The 24,804-nt window shown below is 47.1% G+C and overlaps 1 protein-coding gene across 3 annotated transcripts in view; it reads left to right on the top strand.

The window, feature by feature from the left end:
• LOC123762149 (phosphatidylinositol phosphatase PTPRQ) overlaps positions 1 to 24,804 on the top strand; it is a 190,335-nt gene that overhangs the window by 57,735 nt on the left and 107,796 nt on the right. For all 3 annotated transcript variants that reach the window (XM_045748528.2, XM_045748527.2, XM_045748525.2), the window contains 3 exons: positions 2,784 to 3,038; positions 4,387 to 4,677; positions 8,075 to 8,353. In XM_045748528.2, the coding sequence (XP_045604484.1) occupies positions 2,784 to 3,038; positions 4,387 to 4,677; positions 8,075 to 8,353 (825 nt within the window). The remainder of the gene's footprint in view (positions 1 to 2,783; positions 3,039 to 4,386; positions 4,678 to 8,074; positions 8,354 to 24,804) is intronic.

Raw genomic sequence — 24,804 nt, 5'->3', positions numbered from 1 at the left:
TCTAAGGCTTGGAAACGGTTGTTTGTGAGACTGAGGAAGGTGGGACAGACGAGCTGAGGTAGAATGCAACACGCGAGTGTAGGATACACCTGCGAAAGGGGTGAGACAACGAACTTGGCGTCTCGTTTCGGGAAAAGTCAGACGATCACGTTGTTTCAAGTTAAGGACGGTTTCCTCGAGTTTGTAGTATATACACGAGCGTGATAAGATAGGGTGGGCCTCACCGCAATTGAGGCAGCGAATCTGGGAAGAAGTGCATTCGGACTTAGAATGATCATCGGCCCCACACATGGGGCATAGATACACAGTACTTGTGCACTTAAGGATACGGTGCCCAAACTTCCAACACTTATTGCAAAGTCTAGGAGAGGGAATGTACTCCTGAACGGAGCATCTGGCACCTGCAAGAATAATAGAGGGCGGAAGGGCCTTACTATTAAAGGTGATTTTTACAACTCGAAGGGGCTGACAACGACGACCACGAGGGGGTCGAGCAAACGTGTCCACATGGAGGACAGAATGGCCCTGGGTTTCGTGGATATGTATAAGGTCCCTAACACCAGTTGCAACATGGTGTGGGAGGAGAACAGTGCCAACACTGGCATTTAACCTAGCGTTTTTGGAGACCCGAACAGGGGTCTCTCCAATGCAGGACAAAGCGGCTAAGCGAGTAGCTGCATCCTGAGGAGCAGCATCAACGACATGCGTACTGTAATTGGTGGGGTTAAAAGTAACAGAGGCATCTACTGAATCAACAAGGTGTTTATGGAGGGAGAAATCGTCAGGAGGAGTAGAATCCAGATGGAGGAGATCAAAGTATTTATCCCATGTAGTGGGACCAAACAAGGGTTTGTAAGTACTAGTATGGGAAGGGATTGTGCGAGTGCGGCAGTGGCGGGGACGACGTTGAGAACCCCCAGAGTGAGAAGAGGTAAAAGGAGCAGTAGTCACAATGAGAGACGGAGCCGTGCCAGGAGACGAGGTGGTCACCACTGGGGGCTGGGAACTCAAGCCTACCACAGAGGAGGGAGGGGAGCTGAGGGGAGTAGTCAGGAGGATCAAAGGAGGAGCAAGGTCGGGGCCCAATGCAGCGGGGGCTACAGGGCTTGGTCTTCCAACACGGTCTGACTCGGGGGCTTGGTCGCCCACCCCACGAGCCTGAGAAGGTACAAGGGAAACATTATCTGCCATAGAAATGAGGAAAGACTTTCATTCACGAATGTGCCTCCACACCCACCATGAAGCCACAACTAGAGGCAGGACACTCAATAAGAAGATATCGCCGATCATGCCGGGGCATCCCAGGGGTGCGTCGTGAGTATACGCCCCACAAACGACACCTTAAAAACAGTTAGTCCGTCGAGATCGGGTACAGTGACGAAAGGAGGATGGACAATAACAGTTTCCCCTTGTCCTCGACGTTGGGTACTAAAGTTCTACGGGCGCAAGAGTATGCCTGCCCAAGTACCCGAGCGTCAAGATAGAAAAAGTCCAAAAGAATAACCAAAACCAGCAAAAGGTCGGCAGGAAACGACAAGCAGATAGAAGAAGAGGGGGAGAAAAACGAAACATAAGGAAAAGGAAAAGCGATCCAGCACAATTGGAGAGGACAGCAGCAGGAGCACAAGGCCATAAAAGGACAGAAGACTGTCCCATGGAGCATCACACTCCGGTAGCCGACCACCAAGCCCCCCCCCCCCCAATGGTGCCTACGGGCCGGATGGGGAGGGGGGTGTAGGTCTGTTAGTCTGTTCGAGGGTGAGGGTCTGTTAGTATGTTCGAGGGTGTAGGTCTGTTAGTCTGTTCGAGGGTGTAGGTCTGTTAGTCTGTTCGAGGGTGTAGGTCTGTTAGTCTGTTCGAGGGTGTGGGTCTGTTAGTCTGAGTGTGTGGGTCTGCTAGCTTACGACCTTTTCTTTTTTTTACTTCTTAGTTTCTTAAATCTTATTTAATACAAATTTCTTACCTTCTTACCTTTTTAGCATCATGTTTTTTAACTTTTTCCTACTTATTAAGACATAAGTCTGTATGGGTCACAGTCCTTCAGTCTGGTGTTGCCCAGGCTCCTGAGCAACGCACAAGTCGCTGGTGACTATGACCGAAGGGAAGAACACTGCACTCAGATAATATCAGATTTTCCAGAACAAAATATTAATTGGATATCATATAATATTTAATGATGTGGTAGAAACAGTCTCAAGTAACTTCTTGGTTTACCCTCACATAAAGGACTTTGACGGTATTAATTTAATAATCTTCATCAAATTATTTCAGGATAAGATTAGAAACCAGCGACAGCTGTATTGTTTCAAGAGTACATTAGACATTCATATTAGTAACTTCGGAAAATATAAATAGGAGAAATCTCAAAAAACTAATATGCTAATCTCCGTCAGTTTGTGGGCCACTCCAGAACGTGAAAGTGATAACAACGCACAAAGTAATCACATAAAAGGGATGTTAATGTGATTTCTCTGTGCATTTGAAGAAAGGCGCTGGGGTGGAACTCCAATACCATCGCCAAACGGTATGGGGGGCAATGCGCGTGAAACCATGATTTGTTACCAGAAGATTCCTCAGGAAACCTAGAGGATTCAGTCGAATCCCAGGTTACATTTCTTTTAACATATCGTGGTTTAAGACGTGTATTTTGGAGCGCCCAGTGCACAACTTCGAATTCTTCTCATGGCTCCTACTATTTTTCTCATTGATAACAACAATATAGTCTCCCATAAGTCGTGGGCCGTCCAGGAACGTGGCAGTAATAGCAACATTGTCTCCTTCAGGTCGTGGGCCGCCAGAGAACCTGGCAGTGGTAGAAGGACTGATCAACGCTCTCAATGTGTCATGGGATCCGCCAAGGGAGGAACCTTCTTATTATAGGGTAGAAGCTGGATCTAATAACGAAATTACACACGATACCTTCTTCTTTATAGAAGGACTGCAGCCTTGTACACATTATAGTATTACCGTTACCTCTATATACGAAGGCAGCGGTCAGACCTACCCTGCTTTTACGGACGGCACAACAGACATATCAGGTAATTCCAGCGGTGCTCTAGTGCCAGAAATTCTGTTAGTTTTTATTGCTCTTTAGTTTGAACAAGATGCATTTAACGTTTTTTATTATTTTATGTATTTTTAATTATATATTTTCTTCATAATCCTTAACAAATATTACCAAAACAAGAACCCGTCCTCAGCAAATGTGAATTACTACCAGCGGCCGACGCCAAGACGCATTCATAAACCCTAACAGGTTGTTCCTTCAAAATATAAATTTTTCCGAATATAAATTCAAATTTTTAAATATTATTATATTGTGCATATTTAGGCAAAGGTTAGGTTAGTTGTTTAGGTTCTGTTGGCGATTATATGTATTAGCCAATTCATCCTCCAGCCTCAGCAATAAGTATAGTACTGACTTAGATTTGAGTAATTTAGTGCAGTTTTTGACATATTCGTAGACAACCTACTGACTGGATGAATCTTCCATACTCTATAATTAGAAACTTTTGAATGTAAATTAATATTAGAATACAGTAAGGGTTTATGTATAGTTAGGTCTACGTAAGGTTTGGCAAGCTTTTTTGGTTATGGTGATTTAGTGAGTGTTTACACATCAGGGTGAAAGTGCAACTCGAACTTGGTGCTGTTGAAAATGAAAAATGGTTTACACACACACGGCTCAAAACTGATGACGTCCGAACGATAACGGAACAAGAGGCTCGCTGACTACTTTTGTTCGAATCACAATTATATATCTATCTTGAGGTTATCTTGAGATGATTTCGGGGCTTTAGTGTCCCCGCGGCCCCGGTCTTCGACCAGGCCTCCACCCCCAGGAAGCAGCCCGTGACAGCTAACACCCAGGTACCTATTTTACTGCTAGGTAACAGGGGCATATAGTGAAAGAAACTTTTGCCCATTGTTTCTCGCCGGCGCCTGGGATCGAACCCAGGACCACAGGATCACAAGTCCAGCGTCCTGTCCGCTCGGCCGACCGGCTCCCTAACGCTAGAAATTCTTCATCCACGTACTACAAATACAAATAATCGCCAACTGAACCTAAACACCTAACCTAACCAAAGCTAAATATGCACAATATACTATTATATAACAACATTAATTTATATATGAGAAAATTCCTATTTTGAATGAACAGCAATACTACATGTTAAAATTAATGAATGCGTCTTTGGGGTCGACCGCTAGATGGAATGGACTTGGTCTGTGGACGGGTTGGTTGACCTGCTACCAAACAGAGAATAAGCCTTCCGTTTCCAATAAGAAATTAAATCTCGGCTTCCAAGCTTCAATACACAAAATATACCATAACTATTGGAATGATGGTTGGCAGCCGGGCTGACCCTCACTATTTTCCCGCAGTACCACCGGCACCACCGAGCTGTTGGTTTGACCACATTGATACCACCTCGTTAACTGCCTACTGGAGTGATCCACCCTTTCAGTGTCCACTTACCAACCACAACATTAGTTGGAGGTCACATGTCCTCTGGGATGACGAGGAGGACACCTCAGGTGCCGTCCGAGTCCCAGGAGACCACTACACACTAAGAAACCTCAGACCCTACACAAAAGTGACGGTCAGTGTGGCAGCCGCCACTGACGCAGGTTATGGCCCTTCCACATCTTGCTGGAATGTGACGCTTCAGGACAGTGAGTTACCTTTATATTGTTAGTTATTATTGTTGTTGTTGTGCTTGTAGGGTATCAGAACAAAGCTGAATATCTTCATCTATGGACAAGAGGTCAACACATCCTTAGTGATGTGGGTCACATCCCTGGTGGTGTGGGTCACATCCCTGGTGATGTGGGTCACATTCCTGGTGATGTGATAGTTATGGCTACTGAGGAAGCAGTACGACTCTGTTTTAAGTGAGCCATTAAACGCACTAAAGATTGATAACCCAAATGAATTTTTCATGGATATGATACCAACATCAAATCATATATCAGACGTCACCCTATCCCCTCTGGATTTTGAAGAAGCCATAAACAGTATGCCTACGCACTCTGCACCAGGCCCGGATTCTTGGAACTCCATATTCATCAAGAACTGTAAAAAACCACTATCGCAGGCCCTCCACATTGTGTGTAGACAAAGCCTAGATACTGGCGTTATTCCTGATATACTAAAAACAGCAGAGATAGTACCACTTCATAAAGGAGGAAATAAGGCAGAGGCAAAAAATTACAGACCGATAGCACTAACATCGCACATTATAAAAAAAATTGAGAGAGTGCTAGGAAGTAAGATCACAAAATACATGGAATCACAGCATCTCAATAACCCCAGACAACATGGTTTCAGAACAGGGCGCTCTTGCCTGTCGCAGTTGCTGGACCACTATGATATGGCATTAGATGCTATGGAAGACAAACAAAACGCTGATGTAATTTACACAGATTTCGCAAAAGCTTTTGATAAATGTGACCATGGCGTTATTGCACATAAAATGCGTTCAAAATGAATTACCGGAAAAATAGGCAGATGGATCTACAATTTCCTGACCAACAGAACCCAATGTGTAATAGTCAACCAAATAAAATCCAGCCCATCAACCGTGAAGAGCTCAGTCCCCCAGGGTACTGTGCTTGCTCCAGTACTATTTCTCATCCTCATATCGGACATAGACAAGAACACAACCTATAGCACTGTATCATCCTTTGCAGATGACACTAGGATCTTCATGAGAGTAGGCAACATAGAGGACACGGCAAACCTCCAGTCAGATGTAGATCAGGTCTTTCTATGGGCTACAGAAAATAATATGGTGTTTAACGAAGATAAGTTCCAGCTCATGCGCTATGGAAAAAATGAAAATGTAAAAACGGAAAACACATACAAAACTATGCAAATCGTAACATAAAACGAAAAGGTAATGTAAAGGATCTGGGTGTACTCATGTCGGAAGACCTTACCTTTAAAGAACACAATAAAGTAGCCGTCACAACTGCAAGAAAAATGACAGGTTGGATAACAAGAACTTTTCACACTAGAGATGCTATACCGATGATGACACTTTTCAAAACGCTTGTGTTCTCTAGAGTGGAGTACTGCTGCACAATGACAGCACCTTTCAAAGCTGGAGAAATTGCTGACCTGGAAAGTGTGCAGAGATCCTTTACTGCTAGAATCCACTCAGTAAAACACCTAAACTATTGGGACCGTCTAAAGAGCCTAAATCTGTACTCCCTTGAGCGCAGGCGGGAGAGATACATAATAATTTACACGTGGAAAATATTAGAGGGGCTGGTCCCAAACCTGCACACATAAATAATATCACATGAGACCAGAAGACATGGCAGGATGTGCAGAATACCCCCGTTGAAAAGCGGAGGTGCAACAGGTACTCTGAGAGAGAACTATCAACATCAGAGGCCCGAGACTGTTCAACACGCTTCCGCTACACATAAGGGGCATAACTGGCAATCCCCTCACAGTGTTCAAGAGAAAACTGGATAAGCACCTCCAAAGGATACCTGATCAACCAGGCTGTGACTCATACGTCAGGCTGCGAGCAGCCGCGTCCAACAGCCTGGTTGATCAGTCCAGCAACCAGGAGGCCTGGTCGACGACCGGGCCGCGGGGACGCTAAGCCCTGGAAGCACCTCAAGGTAACCTCAAGGTCAAGGTATGGCCCATGGTTCTTTAAGGCTCACGTGTCTCTTTGCTGTCCATCAATATCCTTCTTGATTGATTGATTGATGAAGATTAAGCCACCCAAAAGGTGGCACGGGCATGAATAGCCCGTAAGTGGTGGCCCTTTTGAGCCATCACCAGTATCAATAGATAATACTGGAGATCTGTGGAGGTGCGACTGCACCCTGCGTGACGGGAGATGTCTCCCATCATCCTTCTTGTCGATTGATGATTGATTGATGAAGATTAAGCCTCCCAAGAGGTATCACGGGCATGAATAGCCCGTAAGTGGTACAATTTTTTTTTTCTCAGTATTCTGAGTTTGCATTTAACCATCAAGTTGTTATCGCGGGGGAAGATACTGCTTGACAGTCTTTATGAGGGTGTCCAGCTGCTGGACACCTTTGTTGACCAGGAGAGTGGCTGTGTTGATGGCTTCAGGGTGGCCACTGCATGATTCAGGAACTCTTAAAGCTCTTCTAAGGTTATTGGTTGCTTCACATTCCAGAAGATAGTGAAGTAATGGCTTTTCTGTGACAGTTTGGCAGAAGATGCACTCTGTCGGGGTTCACCAATCTCCCAGTTGCATCTGTAACCTAGACGTAGTCTATATAACCTAACTTCTATTTCCCTGTGGATTCCTTTTGGGATATTTAACCTTTCTAATTTGGTTGCCTGAAGATACCATGTTGCAGATGGCGATCCTTCAGCTATTCTCTGGTGCAGGTAGGCTTTGTTGAGATGTGAGAGTTTTTTGGTGATGATGTTTTTTATGTTCTCTAGGCTGGTTGAATTGTTTTATGTATCACTGGATGACGAGTTGCCAATTTAGCAATTTCATCAGCTTTTTCATTTAATGGGATTCCAATATGGGATGGTATCCAGTTTAAAGTTATGTTGAGTCCTTTGCCTTTAGCGACTGCTCCAAGATACAAAATGGTGGTAATTATTTCCACATTATCTTTCCACTGTTTTTGTCCTAGTATTTGAAGTGCAGCTTTTGATTCTGTGTGTATGATTGCATTTTGAGCTGCCGTAACACGAGACTTACCAAGGGTTACACGAGGCTTAACAAGTGTTACACGAGACTTACCAAGGGTTACACGAGGCTTAACAAGTGTTACATAAGACTTAGAAATGGCTACTTACTAAAATATAATTCTTCACCATCTGCGTCCTAAATATTTCAGCATAGTGGCTGGGGATCTGCATGCCTTAATTTTTGTATTACAGTACTCAGCAGAGCACAATAAATGGCATCATTTAGGACAACAATGGACAAAGAACGTGCATATATGACTTGAAGGTATATACTAAATTTTAATGTTTGCTGAGGGATATTATCGGCCCCACGCTTGTAATGGTAATGATGAAAAATGACTAAATTTCATGTGTATATTCCCTCACCAGTACCTGGAGCTCCAAAGATCACGAACGTCACGTCGTATGAACGCTCCCTGTACGTCTCCTGGTCACCGCCTGAGGAGGCAAATGGAGTGATCTTACAATATGTGATCAACATTGAAAATGATCATTTTAAGAGCAAGGAAAATGTGACTGGAAGTGTCTATACTGCTACGTTCAGTGACATACCTGCCTGTGACTCGTATGACGTCACGGTCCACGCTACCACCGAGGCAGGGGCGGGACCTGCGTCTGGAAGTTGGAACATTCAGCAAAACGGCGCAGGTAAGTAAAGAAGATTATTACTTGCCATATTTACAAAAAATTATGTATGTACGTCCTGATCCACAGCAGCTCCGTATTGCAGTCGCTCTCTGCCTTGCTGCCCCTATCCACACTGTTCATAGGTGTATTTGCCGTGAGGCAAAAGCCGACGAATATGTACTGCATGGTCTGCGCTGTGGAATATCTGGCGGCACATGACAAAGTCAATTACATCCTTAAAAAGAGCCTTGCCTTTGCCCAGTTTCCAGCAAAGCGAGAGAGCCCTGCAATCTGTTGAACAGTAACTCTGCTATCTTTACCGGCCGACTGGATGGAATCACACTGTGTCCTTGGAAGGGTGGCAGACAGTAGGCGTGAAAATATACTTGCGTATCCACCCTGGCAACCACATACACTTACCTCTGTCGGCCAACCAGGAGCTGCAACAACACACAGAGAAAGAGACAAGTCAACCAAGTACAGGAAAGTAGATCATCTGTACAACTTCTTTCCAATGGAATCTGAGACCCTAGGTCCGTGGGAAGAGAGTACAAAAAGGTTTCTTTAGGATCTTGGTTCCAGGCTCATTGACACTACCAATGATCCTTGTACAGCAAGTTTTCTCTTAAAGCGCTTCAGCATAGCTATCCAGAGAGGAAATGCCCGCTGCGTCAACGGTTCCTGCCCGGCGTCAAGGGAGTTCAAAGAAATCTACAGGCTCTAAAAACTTCCCCGTCTTTACTGTTAATGTTCTATTTTTGTAAACAATCAGATATATAACTGAATAACCTTGTGAAATAAAGTGTACAATATGAAAAAGGGAGTGGTAGGAGACGTGAACACTCATACGTATTCAGAGTTATATGTCAAGTTTTTTTCTGAATGCTCTTTATACCCTCTTTTGACTCTGTGGGTCCCTGCAATTGCATGAGAAGTAGTACCCCCCTTTCATATATATACATATATATATATTTTAGCATTTTATCAAATCGCCTCATTCTTTGGGGCACACGTGAGGAACACAAATGCGAACAAGCCTGAATAGTCCCCAGGACTATATGCGACTGAAAACTCACACCCCAGAAGTGACTCGAACCCATACAGCCAGGAGCAACGCAATTGGTATCTACAGGACGCCTTTTCAGTCGCATATAGTCCTGGGGACTATTCAGGCTTGTTCGCATTTGTGTTCCTCACGTGTGCCCCAAAGAATGAGGTGATTTGATAAAATGCTATGCCCAAGATTACCATCCGAGTGCCGGCGGGGAAGTGGTTCAAATAGCTTCGGTTATCACTTCTTTATGTCCAGTCGTGATGGTCAAGCGGATTAAGGCGTCCTGTAGATACCAGTTGCATTGCTCCTGGCTGTATGGGTTCGAGTCACTTCTGGGGTGTGAGTTTTCAGTCGCATATAGTCCTGGGGACTATTCAGGCTTGTTCGCATTTGTGTTCCTCACGTGTGCCCCAAAGAATGAGGCGGCTTGATAAAATGCTATGCCCAAGATTACCAAGATTACCAAATCATTCCTTCTGAAGATGTATTTAATATACGAAAGTACTTAAGGAAATTCCTGTTTCATTTTCCTCCGTGGTCTGACATTGTCTCATATATATACAATATATATATATATATATATATATATATATATATATATATATATATATATATATATATATATATATATATATATATATATATATATATATATATTTAGGGGGGTACCACCTCTGGTGCAATTATAGGGACCCACAGCCTCAGAGAAGGGAACACAGAGCAATCAGGGAAAAACTTGCCATATAACTCTGAATATGTAAGAGTGTTCGCTTCTCCTACCACCCTCCTTTTTTTATGGTGTACACTTTATTATGCAAGGTTATACAGTTACATATCTGATTTTATTCAAATAATTAACATTACGAGGACACAAAAAAAAAGTTTGCTTCCTAGAGGCTGTAGATTTCCTCGAACTCCTCCGACGCCGGGCAACAACCGAGGATGCAGCGAGCATTCCCTCTCTGTATCGCGACACTGAGGCGCTGAAAGAGAAAATTTGCCGCTCTAGGGTCTCTTGTGGTGTCAATGAGCTTGGAACCAAGATTCCTAAGAAACCTTCTTGCACTCTCTCCACATAGGCCTAGGGTCTCAGACCCTATTGGAACGAAGTTGTACCGATGATCTAATTGCCTGTACTTGGCTGACTTGTCTCTTTCTTTGCGTGTCGCCGCGGCTCCTGCTGTGCCGGCAGAGAGGTTGATGTATGTGGTTGCCAGGGTGGATACACAAGTACAGTCCCATGCCAACTGTCTGCCACCCTTCCACAGACGCAGTGTGATTCCGTCTGGTCGGCCGGCAAAGCTAACAGAGTCACGGTTCAGTAGGTTGCGGGGCTCTCTCTCCGCTGGACACTGAGCAGAGGCAAGGCTTCTTTTAATGATGTCATTGACTTTGTCGTGTCTAGTGTGCCAACCACCAGATTTTCCACAGTGCAGGCCATGCAATCCATATTCGTCAGCATCTGCCTCGCCACAAATACACCTATGAACAGTGTGGATAGGGGCAGCAAGACGGAGAGCGACTGCAATATGGAGCTCCTGCGGATCAAGACGTGTGCCTGTCGCAGACATAGGGACTGCCAAAAGAAAGTCCCCTGCATGGGGAGCCTGCACAGCTGTGAGGCGTGCACGATCACTGGGGGTTGTTGCTGCCTCCAGCAAAGCTGTGGCTTCTTTGTTTACAATGGGGCTGTCCCAGCTGGATTATTTCTTGGCTTTCGGCATGGCTGGATCTGAGTGCTGGGTCTGCCATGGCACCCCATTTCGTGTCGCATTCTGTGTAGTGGGGGTCTTGTTTCCCCGCTACATCACTCAGGGTGTCAGGCAGAATTTCCTTAACCAAGTCATCTGATGCTGAGGAGGAAGACAGGAAGGCTGGGACAGCAATTTGGGGGGCGGTGCAGACACCCAAGCCACCGAGCCTAACAGGAAAAGTGGCTTGTTTCCACTGGCATTCGTTGAGGGAGAGGTTAACAACTTTTTCCAGCATGGTCTTCAGTAAGAGGTCATACTCTTCAAGCTTTCGGCTGTCGTAAGATGGGGCGCACCTCAGAAATTAGGTTAGCCTCGGAAGGGATAGGCATTTGGTGAGGAGATAAAAAGCATCGTGGGCATCGATGTCACCTATTCTGTCTTCCATCCTCCTAAGGTCTGCGATTTTCTTGTCAAGGATCTCCTCAATGGCGTTAGACCCGAGGGGGGCTCCAAGGAGTGTGCTGTTCTCGGCCCTAATGACATGGGCTCCAGGCAAGGCAGACCTTATTCTAGCTACGATGTCTGGGTTGGAAGAGACTACATCACACTTGGAAGGGTTCAAGACGAGACCCAGGCTTACTTCTTGCTCCCTTATTTTCCTGACATCTGCCAAGAGATGGTCTACGGTGCCAGCTATAGTGCCATCATCCAAAAACCAGATGTTGAACTCGCTGTACAAGCTTTCGGTGATTTCTTTTAAGACTAAGCAGAAAAGAAGGGGAGCAAGAGGATCACCTTGCTGAACACCTTCACATGATCTGATTTCATGTTCACCAAAGAGCAATTTTGACTCACCACTGTAGCACGATAGTATGAACGGGTAGAGGGGCCGGAAATGGCGATGTACGGCACCAAGTATTGCATCTCTTCTGACCATGTTGAAGGCATTCTTAAAGCCCAGTTTGAGCAGGGCCTTTTCATCAGAAATGTTGGTGATGTATACTCGTGCTGCATGGGCAGCCGCTTCACAGCCTTGGGGGATTCCAAATCCTAGCTGGATTGGTTTCAGCAATTCAGCCGCTTGCTGGCTGACAACTCTCGTAGCAGCCTTGGCAATCAGGCGTCGGAGAGTGTTGCCAACAGCGATTGGCCTGATTCCTTAGTCCTTCTTTTTGAGAGCACAGAGGGAGGCACCAAAACAGAGAGGCCTGATGACCTCAGGTATATCACCAGCCAGACACATGTTGACGAACCTTGTGAGTTCCATAAAAAGATCTTGTGCAGCATCACCAACTGCAGGATTTATCATTTGCTTGATGTGTTGAGGTTTTAACCCTGTAAAGCCGCCTGCTGACCCAGGTGGAAAAGAAAGGGCTGCTTTGTAGACCTCAGATTCACCAACGGTTAATGGGTCTGAAATGGTGTCGGCTGATGGCGGAACGATGTTGTCGCCTTAAGGGGCTCTGGGTGGGTGCTTGCTTTGCAGGGCCCGTGCTGTGGCTGAGTTTCGAGGAGCAATTTTCTCGTCACTGGTGAGGACTCTAATAGCACTTGCGGTATTTCCCTCTTCAATTTTCTTGGTGATTTGTGCTCTGAGTTTGTACGTTTCCGGTATGTTGTTGTTACCATTTCTGCGGTGGATGTGTTTTGCTCGGAGAGGCAGGCGAACTAGGTTGTCCCCCCTTGGCTATTCATTTATCACCCTCAGTACCGAGGAAGCAAGTGATTTGTCCCTTCTTGGAGGGACGGTGAGGCATACATTGCCAAACAGAAGGACATTATGCCACGTTTGAATGTTTTCCGGGGCATTATTGACCCTTTTCAGAAGATTACAAAGTTTGGCTGCTGCATTTGGGCGGGCTGCTTCTGGGATGTGTGGTGATGTTCTAGCAGACGTCGCTATGATCGCTTGGGTGAGGTTTTCAGATGAGATTAAGTTAATGGGAGTCTCTTCCCTAACTATCAATGGCAGCTGGCCATTCTTTCCCTTTGAAAGCTGTTGAGAACCACTGCATCTCACCTCGTTAACGGTGTGAAAGCGGATGACACCACCGTTGGAGTTTATGGCGGTGTTTTTGTTGCATACTCGGCAAAAACCTCTTTTAGGAGTAATTGTTGGCACCTCAAGGCTTGTGGAGTCCTGCCCGACCGCTGGGACCCCTTCCATTTCAACTTGGTTGGGAGAGTTAAACTGTGCATTGTTCTATAGAGGGGGGCAAACACACTGGGTCATGGCCAAGCAACTGCCAACAACTGGGTGTGGAGGCATCAACTGGGTGTGGAAAAAGCACCTGGGTGTGGAGGCATCAACTGGGTGTGGAGGCATCAACTGGGTGTGGAGCCAGCAACTGGGTGTGGAGGCATCAACTGGGTGTGGAGTCAGCAACTGGGTGTGGAGGCATCAACTGGGTGTGGAGGCATAAACTGGGTGTAGAGGCCGCGGCTGGGTGTAAAGGCATCAACTGGGTGTAGAGGCCGCGGCTGGGTGTGGAGGCATCAACTGGGTGTGAAGGCATCAACTGGGTGTGGAGGCATCAACTGGGTGTGGAGGCCGCGGCTGGGTGTGGAGGCATCAACTGGGTGTGGAGGCATCAACTGGGTGTGGAGGCATCAACTGGGTGTGAAGGCATCAACTGGGTGTAGAGGCCGCGGCTGGGTGTGGAGGCATCAACTGGGTGTGGAGGCATCAACTGGGTGTGGAGGCATCAACTGGGTGTGGAGGCATCAACTGGGTGTGGAGGCATCAACTGGGTGTGGATACATCAGCTGGGTGTGGAGGCCGGTGGGGCGAGGGTCAGCTCAGGTAGTGAGATGCGGGGGGAGGGGGTGGGGTTGGTTTGGGGGGGGAGGCGTGGTATCGAGTGGGAAATACACATGACACACAATACATTCATATATATGTACACCAGGGTATGTATGACACTGAGAATATGGGGTTGGCATTTTGTTATATGTATGACACTATAAACTGGGGTTGACACTTTGTGGTGTGTATGGCACTGAGTATTGGAGTTGGCACTTTGAGAAGTATATTTCACAATGGCACAATATATACATGATATTCACTTTGTATGTCGGGGCCGCAAAGTATACACTAAACAGACAGAAATTATTCACTTTCATTCACTGAGCCCACGAGGGAGGTGGTGTGGTGAAGAGGGTGTATATATATATATATATATATATATATATATATATATATATATATATATATATATATATATATATATATATATATATATATATATATATATATATATATATATACATATATATATATATATATATATATATATATATATATATATATATATATATATATATATATATATATATATATATATATATATATATATATATATATGTATGACTTCAGTGGCACCAGATTGGTCGCGAACAGTGACGTGACACAGGGAGCCAATGAAAACATCCCCAGGCAAGTATGACGTCACGAGAGCAAGGGGGTCCGGAGATCGACCCTCTGTGGCGCCATCAGTTTGACACGACACGTTGACAAGGTCGGACATGCGAAAATTGGTCCTGTCAGTTTGACAGTTGTACCCGGCTCCTGTGGATTTTACGCGTCACCCGTAGTCTGCAAGTACACTGTAAGGTCTTCCTTCATTCCATGTGTTGGACCGAAGAGGGAATCGACGGAATATTGAGCAACAAGTGCTCCAGGGACAGGTGCTTTGCAAGAAGAAGTGGAGTCTGTGTAGTGACGTATGTGACGTCTGAGGCAGTTCACCCATCTAGTGACGACATAGCGGCTGGGCCAATCCACAGGGAAGCAGTGAAAGAATAGAACTAATTGGGAATCAGGACGACTGCAGCCGAGAAGTAGGACTGCAGACGTAGTTGCGAGGAGAAGTCGACGGCCAGGAGACCGACTCCAACCCTGCAAGACGTTGTGGAGGAGCACGGACCTGCAGAGGACAGAGCACGGAGACGACACATTTATTTTGGGATGTTGATTGGGTTCCTGGAGAGAGCATCACAGTGTGTGTGGGGGCGTTCCCTAAAATGAGTCGACAGCCGGGACCAGGAGCTGCAATTCAGCTCTCACCGGAAGGCGAGTCCACATAGGTGAGGTGGAAGTAGGTGATTCTAGTTTCCCTCTCAATTCCCCTTTAGTCAGTTATATTTAGCCAGAGTATCTTATATGTCGTGAGCAAGTCTCACCGATGTCTATGTCACAGTAAGGCACAGTGGTGAAGAGTGAGGCTGTACAGAGCTCTCACGATATTTATATATGTGGTGTGTGTAGGCACCTGGAATTATTGAAGAATTTACTGTGCCATGGATGATTTCTTTCATGTGACATTAATATTATAACTTATGTCAGAGAATATATTATATAAGTGTACCAGTTATTGGTGTTAGGCTGTGTGCCCAGTATTATCTTATTATTATTGATATTAATGAATTGATCTATATATATATGTGCTGGAGTGTTGGATAACATTTTCATGTGTATAGTGATTTTCTGTGTTATCGCCTTCAAAAGAAATCACTGAGTCTAAGGTCAGGACTGTGGTTAATTGCATTCATTATCAGTTTTATAATGTGCCGTGCATAACGTCTTTACAGTGATCATTGTGTTAACTGCTATAGAAACGATTTATTGAGCTTGAGACCAGTGAAGTGACTCACTGCGTTCTATTGTCATTATAGCAAATATTGTGTTGATTGCTTATATAGTGAAACGGCCTGGAGGGACCGGTCTGTGGAACGGCCACAGACACCTGCCAGTGTGGGAGAACATTTGAGCATTGGTGGAAGCAGTAGGGGATCCAGTGGCAGCAGGCGCAGCGTCAAGCTGGAGATATTGAAGCTGCAGCTGGAGGCGCAGCTGCACAGGGAAGAGCGAGAAGCAGAGGCACAGCTGCGCAAGGAAGAGCGTGAGCAGGAAACACAGCTGAAACGAGAAGAGTGAGAGGCACAGCTGCGCAGAGAAGAGCGAGAAGCAGAAGCACAGCTGAAACGAGAAGAGCGAGAGACACAGCTGCGCAAGGAAGAGCGTGAGCATGAGGCACAACTAAGCCGAGAGGAGCGCGAGCTAGAAGCTAAGCTGAAACAGCAAGAGGTTGAAGCTAGCAAAGAGGTTGAGCTGAAGCGAGCTGAGCTAGGGCTAGCCACCACCGCCACAGCAGGAAGACCGCCGAGTGAGAGAGCGAGATTTGCCGGTCTTTGTACCAAACGAAGCTGAAGGTTTCTTTGACCACTTCGAGAGGGTCGCTACCTTGAAGAAGTGGCCGAGAGCGGAGTGGGCGGAGCTGGTTCAGAGTAGGCTCACCGGTGAAGCTCGCGAAGCCTACAACATGCTCGACCTCAGGGAGTGTACCAACTACGATGCTGTGAAGAGAGCTGTGCTCCACTCTTTCAAGCTAATGCCGGAATGTTACAGGAAAAGGTTTAGGGATATACCCGTTCGCCAGGAAAATCTTATGCAGAGACGGCGAGGGACATGGAGAGAAAGTTCCTGAAGTGGCTGGAATCCGAAGGAGCGAAGTCGGCTGAAGATGTCAAGAGGCTAATAGTCATGGAGAAGTTTATGTCCGTGCTCTCTCCTGAGATCAGGGTTAGAGTAAAAGAGCTGGACATAAAGGACCTGAGAGCCGCTGCCGACAGAGCTGACATGATGGAAGAAGCCTTAAGACCACGTCGAGAGGGACAGCACCGACCGCCAGTATACTCCGGATATGGTAGAAGTTATAGAAGTACGGACGGATGGAGGACAGGAGCGAGTTCTCCCAAGTCCCACCTCTCGAGTAGAGACGGTAGAGGATCAAAGAGTGCTGTGGAGCCGATAAAGAAGTCCCTAGCTGAGAGTTCAGGAGCTGTTGCTGCGACGAATGAGACGACGGAAGGCGCGAGGAAGACCCACGGAGCGACGGCCTCTGGAGACGTTGCCAGGGTGAGCAGTGGTGGAAGGTCACCGCCAAGGAAGTCCCGTTGCGACAGCTGTGGGGGACTCGGACACTTCTCGCGGGAATGCAGACGCCCTAAGCAGCGGGGGAACGTTGCTTTCGTGTGGGTAGAGGACCAGATGGCCGAGAGGGTGCGGGATGAACCCGTACTGAGTGGGAAGAAAAGAGTTCACCCTTTAGTAATGGCCCTGAAGCACTTCGACGTGTATGTGGGAGGAGGGGCGAGACCTGTTCTTGTGTTTACAGATCACAACCCTCTGACCTTTTTGTACAAGATGAGGAACTCCAACCAACGGCCGACGAGGTAGGCATTACTGCTGCAGGAGTACTGGCTGGACATCAAGCACATCAGAGGGAAGGACAACGTAGTAGCGGATGCCCTGTCCCATATACACTAATCAGATATGACTCTTATTTTAAGGGGAGGGGGTATGTGACAGGGTTCCCCCGTTATATTTCTCCCACGCCAGCTGTAAGAGTCATATCCACTTTACCCGAGCGTTCTCTACGTTGCGGGCAATAATTTGACATATGTGGGAGCGTACTGTTCTCGCGTTAGCGAGAAATTCGTAAAAGAAGAGTATTTTGGCATGTGGTTTAGGCCCTTTAGGACGCCAATATGGCGCCGATCCCTCCGTTCTCCCGCAAAAACTGTATGACGTCAGTGGCACTAGATTGGTCACGAACAGTGACGTGGCACTGGAAGCCAATGAAAACCGCCCCTGGCAAGTATGACGTCACGAGAGCAAGGGGGTCCGGAGATCGCGCCTCTGTGGCGCCATCAGTTTGACACGACACCTTGACAAGGTCGGACATGCGAAAATTGGTCCTGTCAGTTTGACAGTTGTACCCCGCTCCTGTGGATTTTACGTGTCACCCGTAGTCTGCAAGTACACTGTAAGGTCTTCCTTCATTCCATGTGTTGGACCGAAGAGGGAATCGACGGAATATTGAGAAACAAGTGCTCCAGGGACAGGTGCTTTGCAAGAAGAAGTGGAGTCTGAGTAGTGACGTATGTGACGTCTGAGGCAGTTCACCCATCTAGTGACAACGTAGCGGCTGGGCCAATCCACAGGGAAGCAGTGAAAGAATAGAACTAATTGGGAATCAGGACGACTGCAGCCAAGAAGTAGGACTGCAGACGTAGTTGCGAGGAGAAGTCGACGGCCAGGAGACCGACTCCAACCCTGCAAGACGTTGTGGAGGAGCACGGACCTGCAGAGGACAGAGCACGGAGACGACGCATTTATTTTGGGATGTTGTTTGGGTTCCTGGAGAGAGCATCACAGTGTGTGTGGGGGCGTTCCCTACAACGAGTCGACAGCCGGGACCAGGAGCTGCAATTCAACTCTCACCGAAGGGCGAGTCCACATCAGTGAGGTGGAAGTAGGTGATTCTAGTTTTCCTCCCAATTCCCCTATTGTCAGTTATATTTAGCCAGAGTATCTTATATGTCGTGAGCAAGGCTCATCGATGTCTATGTCACAGTGGTGAAGAGTGAGGCTGTACAGAGCTCTCACGATATTTATATATATGGTGTGTGTAGGCACCTGGAATTATTGAAGAATTTGCTGTGTCATGGATGATTTCTTTCATGTGACATTAATATTATAACTTATGCCAGAGAATATATTATATAAGTGTACCAGTTATTGGTGTTAGGCTGTGTGCCCAGTATTATCTTATTATTATTGATAATAATGAATTGATCTATATATATATGTGCTGGAGTGTTGGGTAACATTTTCATGTGTACAGTGATTTTCTGTGTTATCGCCTTCGAAAGAAATTACTGAGTCTAAGGTCAAGACTGTGGTTAATTGCATTCATTATCATTATTATAATGTGCCGTGCATAATGTCTTTACAGTGATCATTGTGTTATTTGCTATAGAAACGATTTATTGAGCTTGAAACCAGTGAAGTGACTCATTGCGTTCTATTGTCATTATAGCAAATATTGTGTTGATTGCAAATATACTGATTTTTGTGAATTTAAAGAAACACGCGCTTTGCGCCAGGAATCAAGTACAGAAGCATTCTCACAGTGAGAGGGGCCGCCCAGCTGATATTGACAGGAGGGGGAGTGTTGCCCTCTTGACGATTTCACAGCCTTGGGGGATTCCAAATCCTAGCTGGATTGGTTTCAGCAATTCAGCCGCTTGCTGGCTGACAACTCTCGTAGCAGCCTTGGCAATCAGGCGTCGGAGAGTGTTGCCAACAGCGATTGGCCTGATTCCTTAGTCCTTCTTTTTGAGAGCACAGAGGGAGGCACCAAAACAGAGAGGCCTGATGACCTCAGGTATATCACCAGCCAGACACATGTTGACGAACCTTGTGAGTTCCATAAAAAGATCTTGTGCAGCATCACCAACTGCAGGATTTATCATTTGCTTGATGTGTTGAGGTTTTAACCCTGTAAAGCCGCCTGCTGACCCAGGTGGAAAAGAAAGGGCTGCTTTGTAGACCTCAGATTCACCAACGGTTAATGGGTCTGAAATGGTGTCGGCTGATGGCGGAACGATGTTGTCGCCTTAAGGGGCTCTGGGTGGGTGCTTGCTTTGCAGGGCCCGTGCTGTGGCTGAGTTTCGAGGAGCAATTTTCTCGTCACTGGTGAGGACTCTAATAGCACTTGCGGTATTTCCCTCTTCAATTTTCTTGGTGATTTGTGCTCTGAGTTTGTACGTTTCCGGTATGTTGTTGTTACCATTTCTGCGGTGGATGTGTTTTGCTCGGAGAGGCAGGCGAACTAGGTTGTCCCCCCTTGGCTATTCATTTATCACCCTCAGTACCGAGGAAGCAAGTGATTTGTCCCTTCTTGGAGGGACGGTGAGGCATACATTGCCAAACAGAAGGACATTATGCCACGTTTGAATGTTTTCCGGGGCATTATTGACCCTTTTCAGAAGATTACAAAGTTTGGCTGCTGCATTTGGGCGGGCTGCTTCTGGGATGTGTGGTGATGTTCTAGCAGACGTCGCTATGATCGCTTGGGTGAGGTTTTCAGATGAGATTAAGTTAATGGGAGTCTCTTCCCTAACTATCAATGGCAGCTGGCCATTCTTTCCCTTTGGAAGCTGTTGAGAACCACTGCATCTCACCTCGTTAACGGTGTGAAAGCGGATGACACCACCGTTGGAGTTTATGGCGGTGTTTTTGTTGCATACTCGGCAAAAACCTCTTTTAGGAGTAATTGTTGGCACCTCAAGGCTTGTGGAGTCCTGCCCGACCGCTGGGACCCCTTCCATTTCAACTTGGTTGGGAGAGTTAAACTGTGCATTGTTCTATAGAGGGGGGCAAACACACTGGGTCATGGCCAAGCAACTGCCAACAACTGGGTGTGGAGGCATCAACTGGGTGTGGAAAAAGCACCTGGGTGTGGAGGCATCAACTGGGTGTGGAGGCAGCAACTGGGTGTAGAGGCATCAACTGGGTGTGGAGTCAGCAACTGGGTGTGGAGCCAGCAACTGGGTGTGGAGGCATCAACTGGGTGTGGAGCCAGCAACTGGGTGTGGAGCCAGCAACTGGGTGTGGAGCCAGCAACTGGGTGTGGAGCCAGCAACTGGGTGTGGAGCCAGCAACTGGGTGTGGAGCCAGCAACTGTGTGTGGAGGCATCAACTGGGTGTGGAGCCAACAACTGGGTGTGGAGGCATCAACTGGGTGTGGAGCCAGCAACTGGGTGTAGAGGCATCAACTGGGTGTGGAGGCATCAACTGGGTGTGGAGGCATCAGCTGGGTGTGGAGGCCGCGGCTGGGTGTGGAGGTATCAACTGGGTGTGCAGGCCGCGGCTGGGTGTGGAGGCATCAACTGGGTGTGGAGGCCGCGGCTGGGTGTGGAGGCATCAACTGGGTGTGGAGGCATCAACTGGGTGTGGAGGCATCAACTGGGTGTGCAGGCCGCGGCTGGGTGTGGAGGCATCAACTGGGTGTGGAGGCATCAACTGGGTGTGGAGGCATCAACTGGGTGTGGATGCATCAAATGGGTGTGCAGGCCGCGGCCGGGTGTGGAGGCATCAACTGGGTGTGCAGGCCGCGGCCGGGTGTGGAGGCATCAACTGGGTGTGGAGGCATCAACTGTGTGTGCAGGCCGTGGCCGGGTGTGGAGGCATCAACTGGGTGTGGAGGCATCAACTGGGTGTGGAGGCATCAACTGGGTGTGGAGGCATTAACTGGGTGTGGAGGCATCAACTGGGTGTGGAGGCATAAACTGGGTGTAGAGGCCGCGGCTGGGTGTGGAGGCATCAACTGGGTGTAGAGGCCGCGGCTGGGTGTGGAGGCATCAACTGGGTGTGAAGGCATCAACTGGGTGTGGAGGCATCAACTGTGTGTGGAGGCATCAACTGGGTGTGGAGGCATCAACTGGGTGTGGAGGCATCAACTGGGTGTAGAGGCCGCGGCTGGGTGTGGAGGCATCAACTGGGTGTGGAGGCATCAACTGGGTGTAGAGGCCGCGGCTGGGTGTGGAGGCATCAACTGGGTGTGGAGGCATCAACTGGGTGTGGAGGCATCAACTGGGTGTGGAGGCATCAACTGGGTGTGGAGGCATCAACTGGGTGTGGATACATCAGCTGGGTGTGGAGGCCGGTGGGGCGAGGGTCAGCTCAGGTAGTGAGATGCGGGGGGAGGGGGTGGGGTTGGTTTGGGGGGGGAGGCGTGGTATCGAGTGGGAAATACACATGACACACAATACATTCATATATATGTACACCAGGGTATGTATGACACTGAGAATATGGGGTTGGCATTTTGTTATATGTATGACACTATAAACTGGGGTTGACACTTTGTGGTGTGTATGGCACTGAGTATCGGAGTTGGCACTTTGAGAAGTATATTTCACAATGGCACAATATATACATGATATTCACTTTGTATGTCGGGGCCGCAAAGTATACACTAAACAGACAGAAATTGTTCACTTTCATTCACTGAGCCCACGAGGGAGGTGGTGTGGTGATGAGGGTGTATATATATATATATATATATGCTTAAGGCACATATAATATATATGCTTGTGCCTTAAGCATAGACACTGTGTCTTCCCATATTAACAGGGACTTGATGAAATTAACGTCTAAATGACCCCTCACTTGCTCTAGTGCTCTTGGGAGGTGGTGATCTTTGGTGTATTTAAATACTCCGAAATTACCATCTCTTTTAAGGGTCTGAGCAGGTGGTGGAGAGGGTTAAGGCGTACCTGTTATGCCAGTTGCTGGAAGGCTTCTGTGCTGGCTAGGGTTCGAGTCTCCTGGTGGGAAAGTGTTCTAAAGTTGTATATATATATATATATATATATATATATATATATATATATATATATATATATATATATATATATATATATATATATATATATATATATATATATATATATATATATATATATATATATATATATATATATATATATATTTTGTGACGGTGTTCCCCCCCCCCCCTCTTATATTTCTCCAACTCCAGCTGTAAGAGTCATATCCACTTTACCCAAGCGTTCTGTACGTAGCGGGCAACAATTTGACATATGTGGGAGCGTGTACTGTTCTCGCGTTAGCGAGAAATTCGTAAAAGAAGAGTATTTTGGCCTGTGGTTTAGGCCCCTTAGGACGCCAATAAGGCGCCGGTCCCTCCGTTCTCCCGCCAAAACTGTATGACTTCAGTGGCACCAGATTGGTCGCGAACAGTGACGTGGCACAGGGAGCCAATGAAAACATCCCCAGGCAAGTATGACGTCACGAGAGCAAGGGGGTCCGGAGATCGACCCTCTGTGGCGCCATCAGTTTGACACGACACGTTGACAAGGTCGGACATGCGAAAATTGGTCCTGTCAGTTTGACAGTTGTACCCGGCTCCTGTGGATTTTACGCGTCACCCGTAGTCTGCAAGTACACTGTAAGGTCTTCCTTCATTCCATGTGTTGGACCGAAGAGGGAATCGACGGAATATTGAGCAACAAGTGCTCCAGGGACAGGTGCTTTGCAAGAAGAAGTGGAGTCTGTGTAGTTACGCATGTGACGTCTGAGGCAGTTCACCCATCTAGTGACGACATAGCGGCTGGGCCAATCCACAGGGAAGCAGTGAAAGAATAGAACTAATTGGGAATCAGGACGACTGCAGCCGAGAAGTAGGACTGCAGACGTAGTTGCGAGGAGAAGTCGACGGCCAGGAGACCGACTCCAACCCTGCAAGACGTTGTGGAGGAGCACGGACCTGCAGAGGACAGAGCACGGAGACGACACATTTATTTTGGGATGTTGATTGGGTTCCTGGAGAGAGCATCACAGTGTGTGTGGGGGCGTTCCCTAAAATGAGTCGACAGCCGGGACCAGGAGCTGCAATTCAGCTCTCACCGGAAGGCGAGTCCACATAGGTGAGGTGGAAGTAGGTGATTCTAGTTTCCCTCTCAATTCCCCTTTAGTCAGTTATATTTAGCCAGAGTATCTTATATGTCGTGAGCAAGTCTCACCGATGTCTATGTCACAGTAAGGCACAGTGGTGAAGAGTGAGGCTGTACAGAGCTCTCACGATATTTATATATGTGGTGTGTGTAGGCACCTGGAATTATTGAAGAATTTACTGTGCCATGGATGATTTCTTTCATGTGACATTAATATTATAACTTATGTCAGAGAATATATTATATAAGTGTACCAGTTATTGGTGTTAGGCTGTGTGCCCAGTATTATCTTATTATTATTGATATTAATGAATTGATCTATATATATATGTGCTGGAGTGTTGGATAACATTTTCATGTGTATAGTGATTTTCTGTGTTATCGCCTTCAAAAGAAATCACTGAGTCTAAGGTCAGGACTGTGGTTAATTGCATTCATTATCAGTTTTATAATGTGCCGTGCATAACGTCTTTACAGTGATCATTGTGTTAACTGCTATAGAAACGATTTATTGAGCTTGAGACCAGTGAAGTGACTCACTGCGTTCTATTGTCATTATAGCAAATATTGTGTTGATTGCATATATAGTGAAACGGCCTGGAGGGACCGGTCTGTGGAACGGCCACAGACACCTGCCAGTGTGGGAGAACATTTGAGCATTGGTGGAAGCAGTAGGGGATCCAGTGGCAGCAGGCGCAGCGTCAAGCTGGAGATATTGAAGCTGCAGCTGGAGGCGCAGCTGCACAGGGAAGAGCGAGAAGCAGAGGCACAGCTGCGCAAGGAAGAGCGTGAGCAGGAAACACAGCTGAAACGAGAAGAGTGAGAGGCACAGCTGCGCAGAGAAGAGCGAGAAGCAGAAGCACAGCTGAAACGAGAAGAGCGAGAGACACAGCTGCGCAAGGAAGAGCGTGAGCATGAGGCACAACTAAGCCGAGAGGAGCGCGAGCTAGAAGCTAAGCTGAAACAGCAAGAGGTTGAAGCTAGCAAAGAGGTTGAGCTGAAGCGAGCTGAGCTAGGGCTAGCCACCACCGCCACAGCAGGAAGACCGCCGAGTGAGAGAGCGAGATTTGCCGGTCTTTGTACCAAACGAAGCTGAAGGTTTCTTTGACCACTTCGAGAGGGTCGCTACCTTGAAGAAGTGGCCGAGAGCGGAGTGGGCGGAGCTGGTTCAGAGTAGGCTCACCGGTGAAGCTCGCGAAGCCTACAACATGCTCGACCTCAGGGAGTGTACCAACTACGATGCTGTGAAGAGAGCTGTGCTCCACTCTTTCAAGCTAATGCCGGAATGTTACAGGAAAAGGTTTAGGGATATACCCGTTCGCCAGGAAAATCTTATGCAGAGACGGCGAGGGACATGGAGAGAAAGTTCCTGAAGTGGCTGGAATCCGAAGGAGCGAAGT

Source organism: Procambarus clarkii, chromosome 34 (assembly GCF_040958095.1).
Source record: "Procambarus clarkii isolate CNS0578487 chromosome 34, FALCON_Pclarkii_2.0, whole genome shotgun sequence".
NCBI lineage: Eukaryota > Metazoa > Arthropoda > Malacostraca > Decapoda > Cambaridae > Procambarus > Procambarus clarkii.
This window is presented reverse-complemented; position numbering and strand designations above follow the sequence as displayed.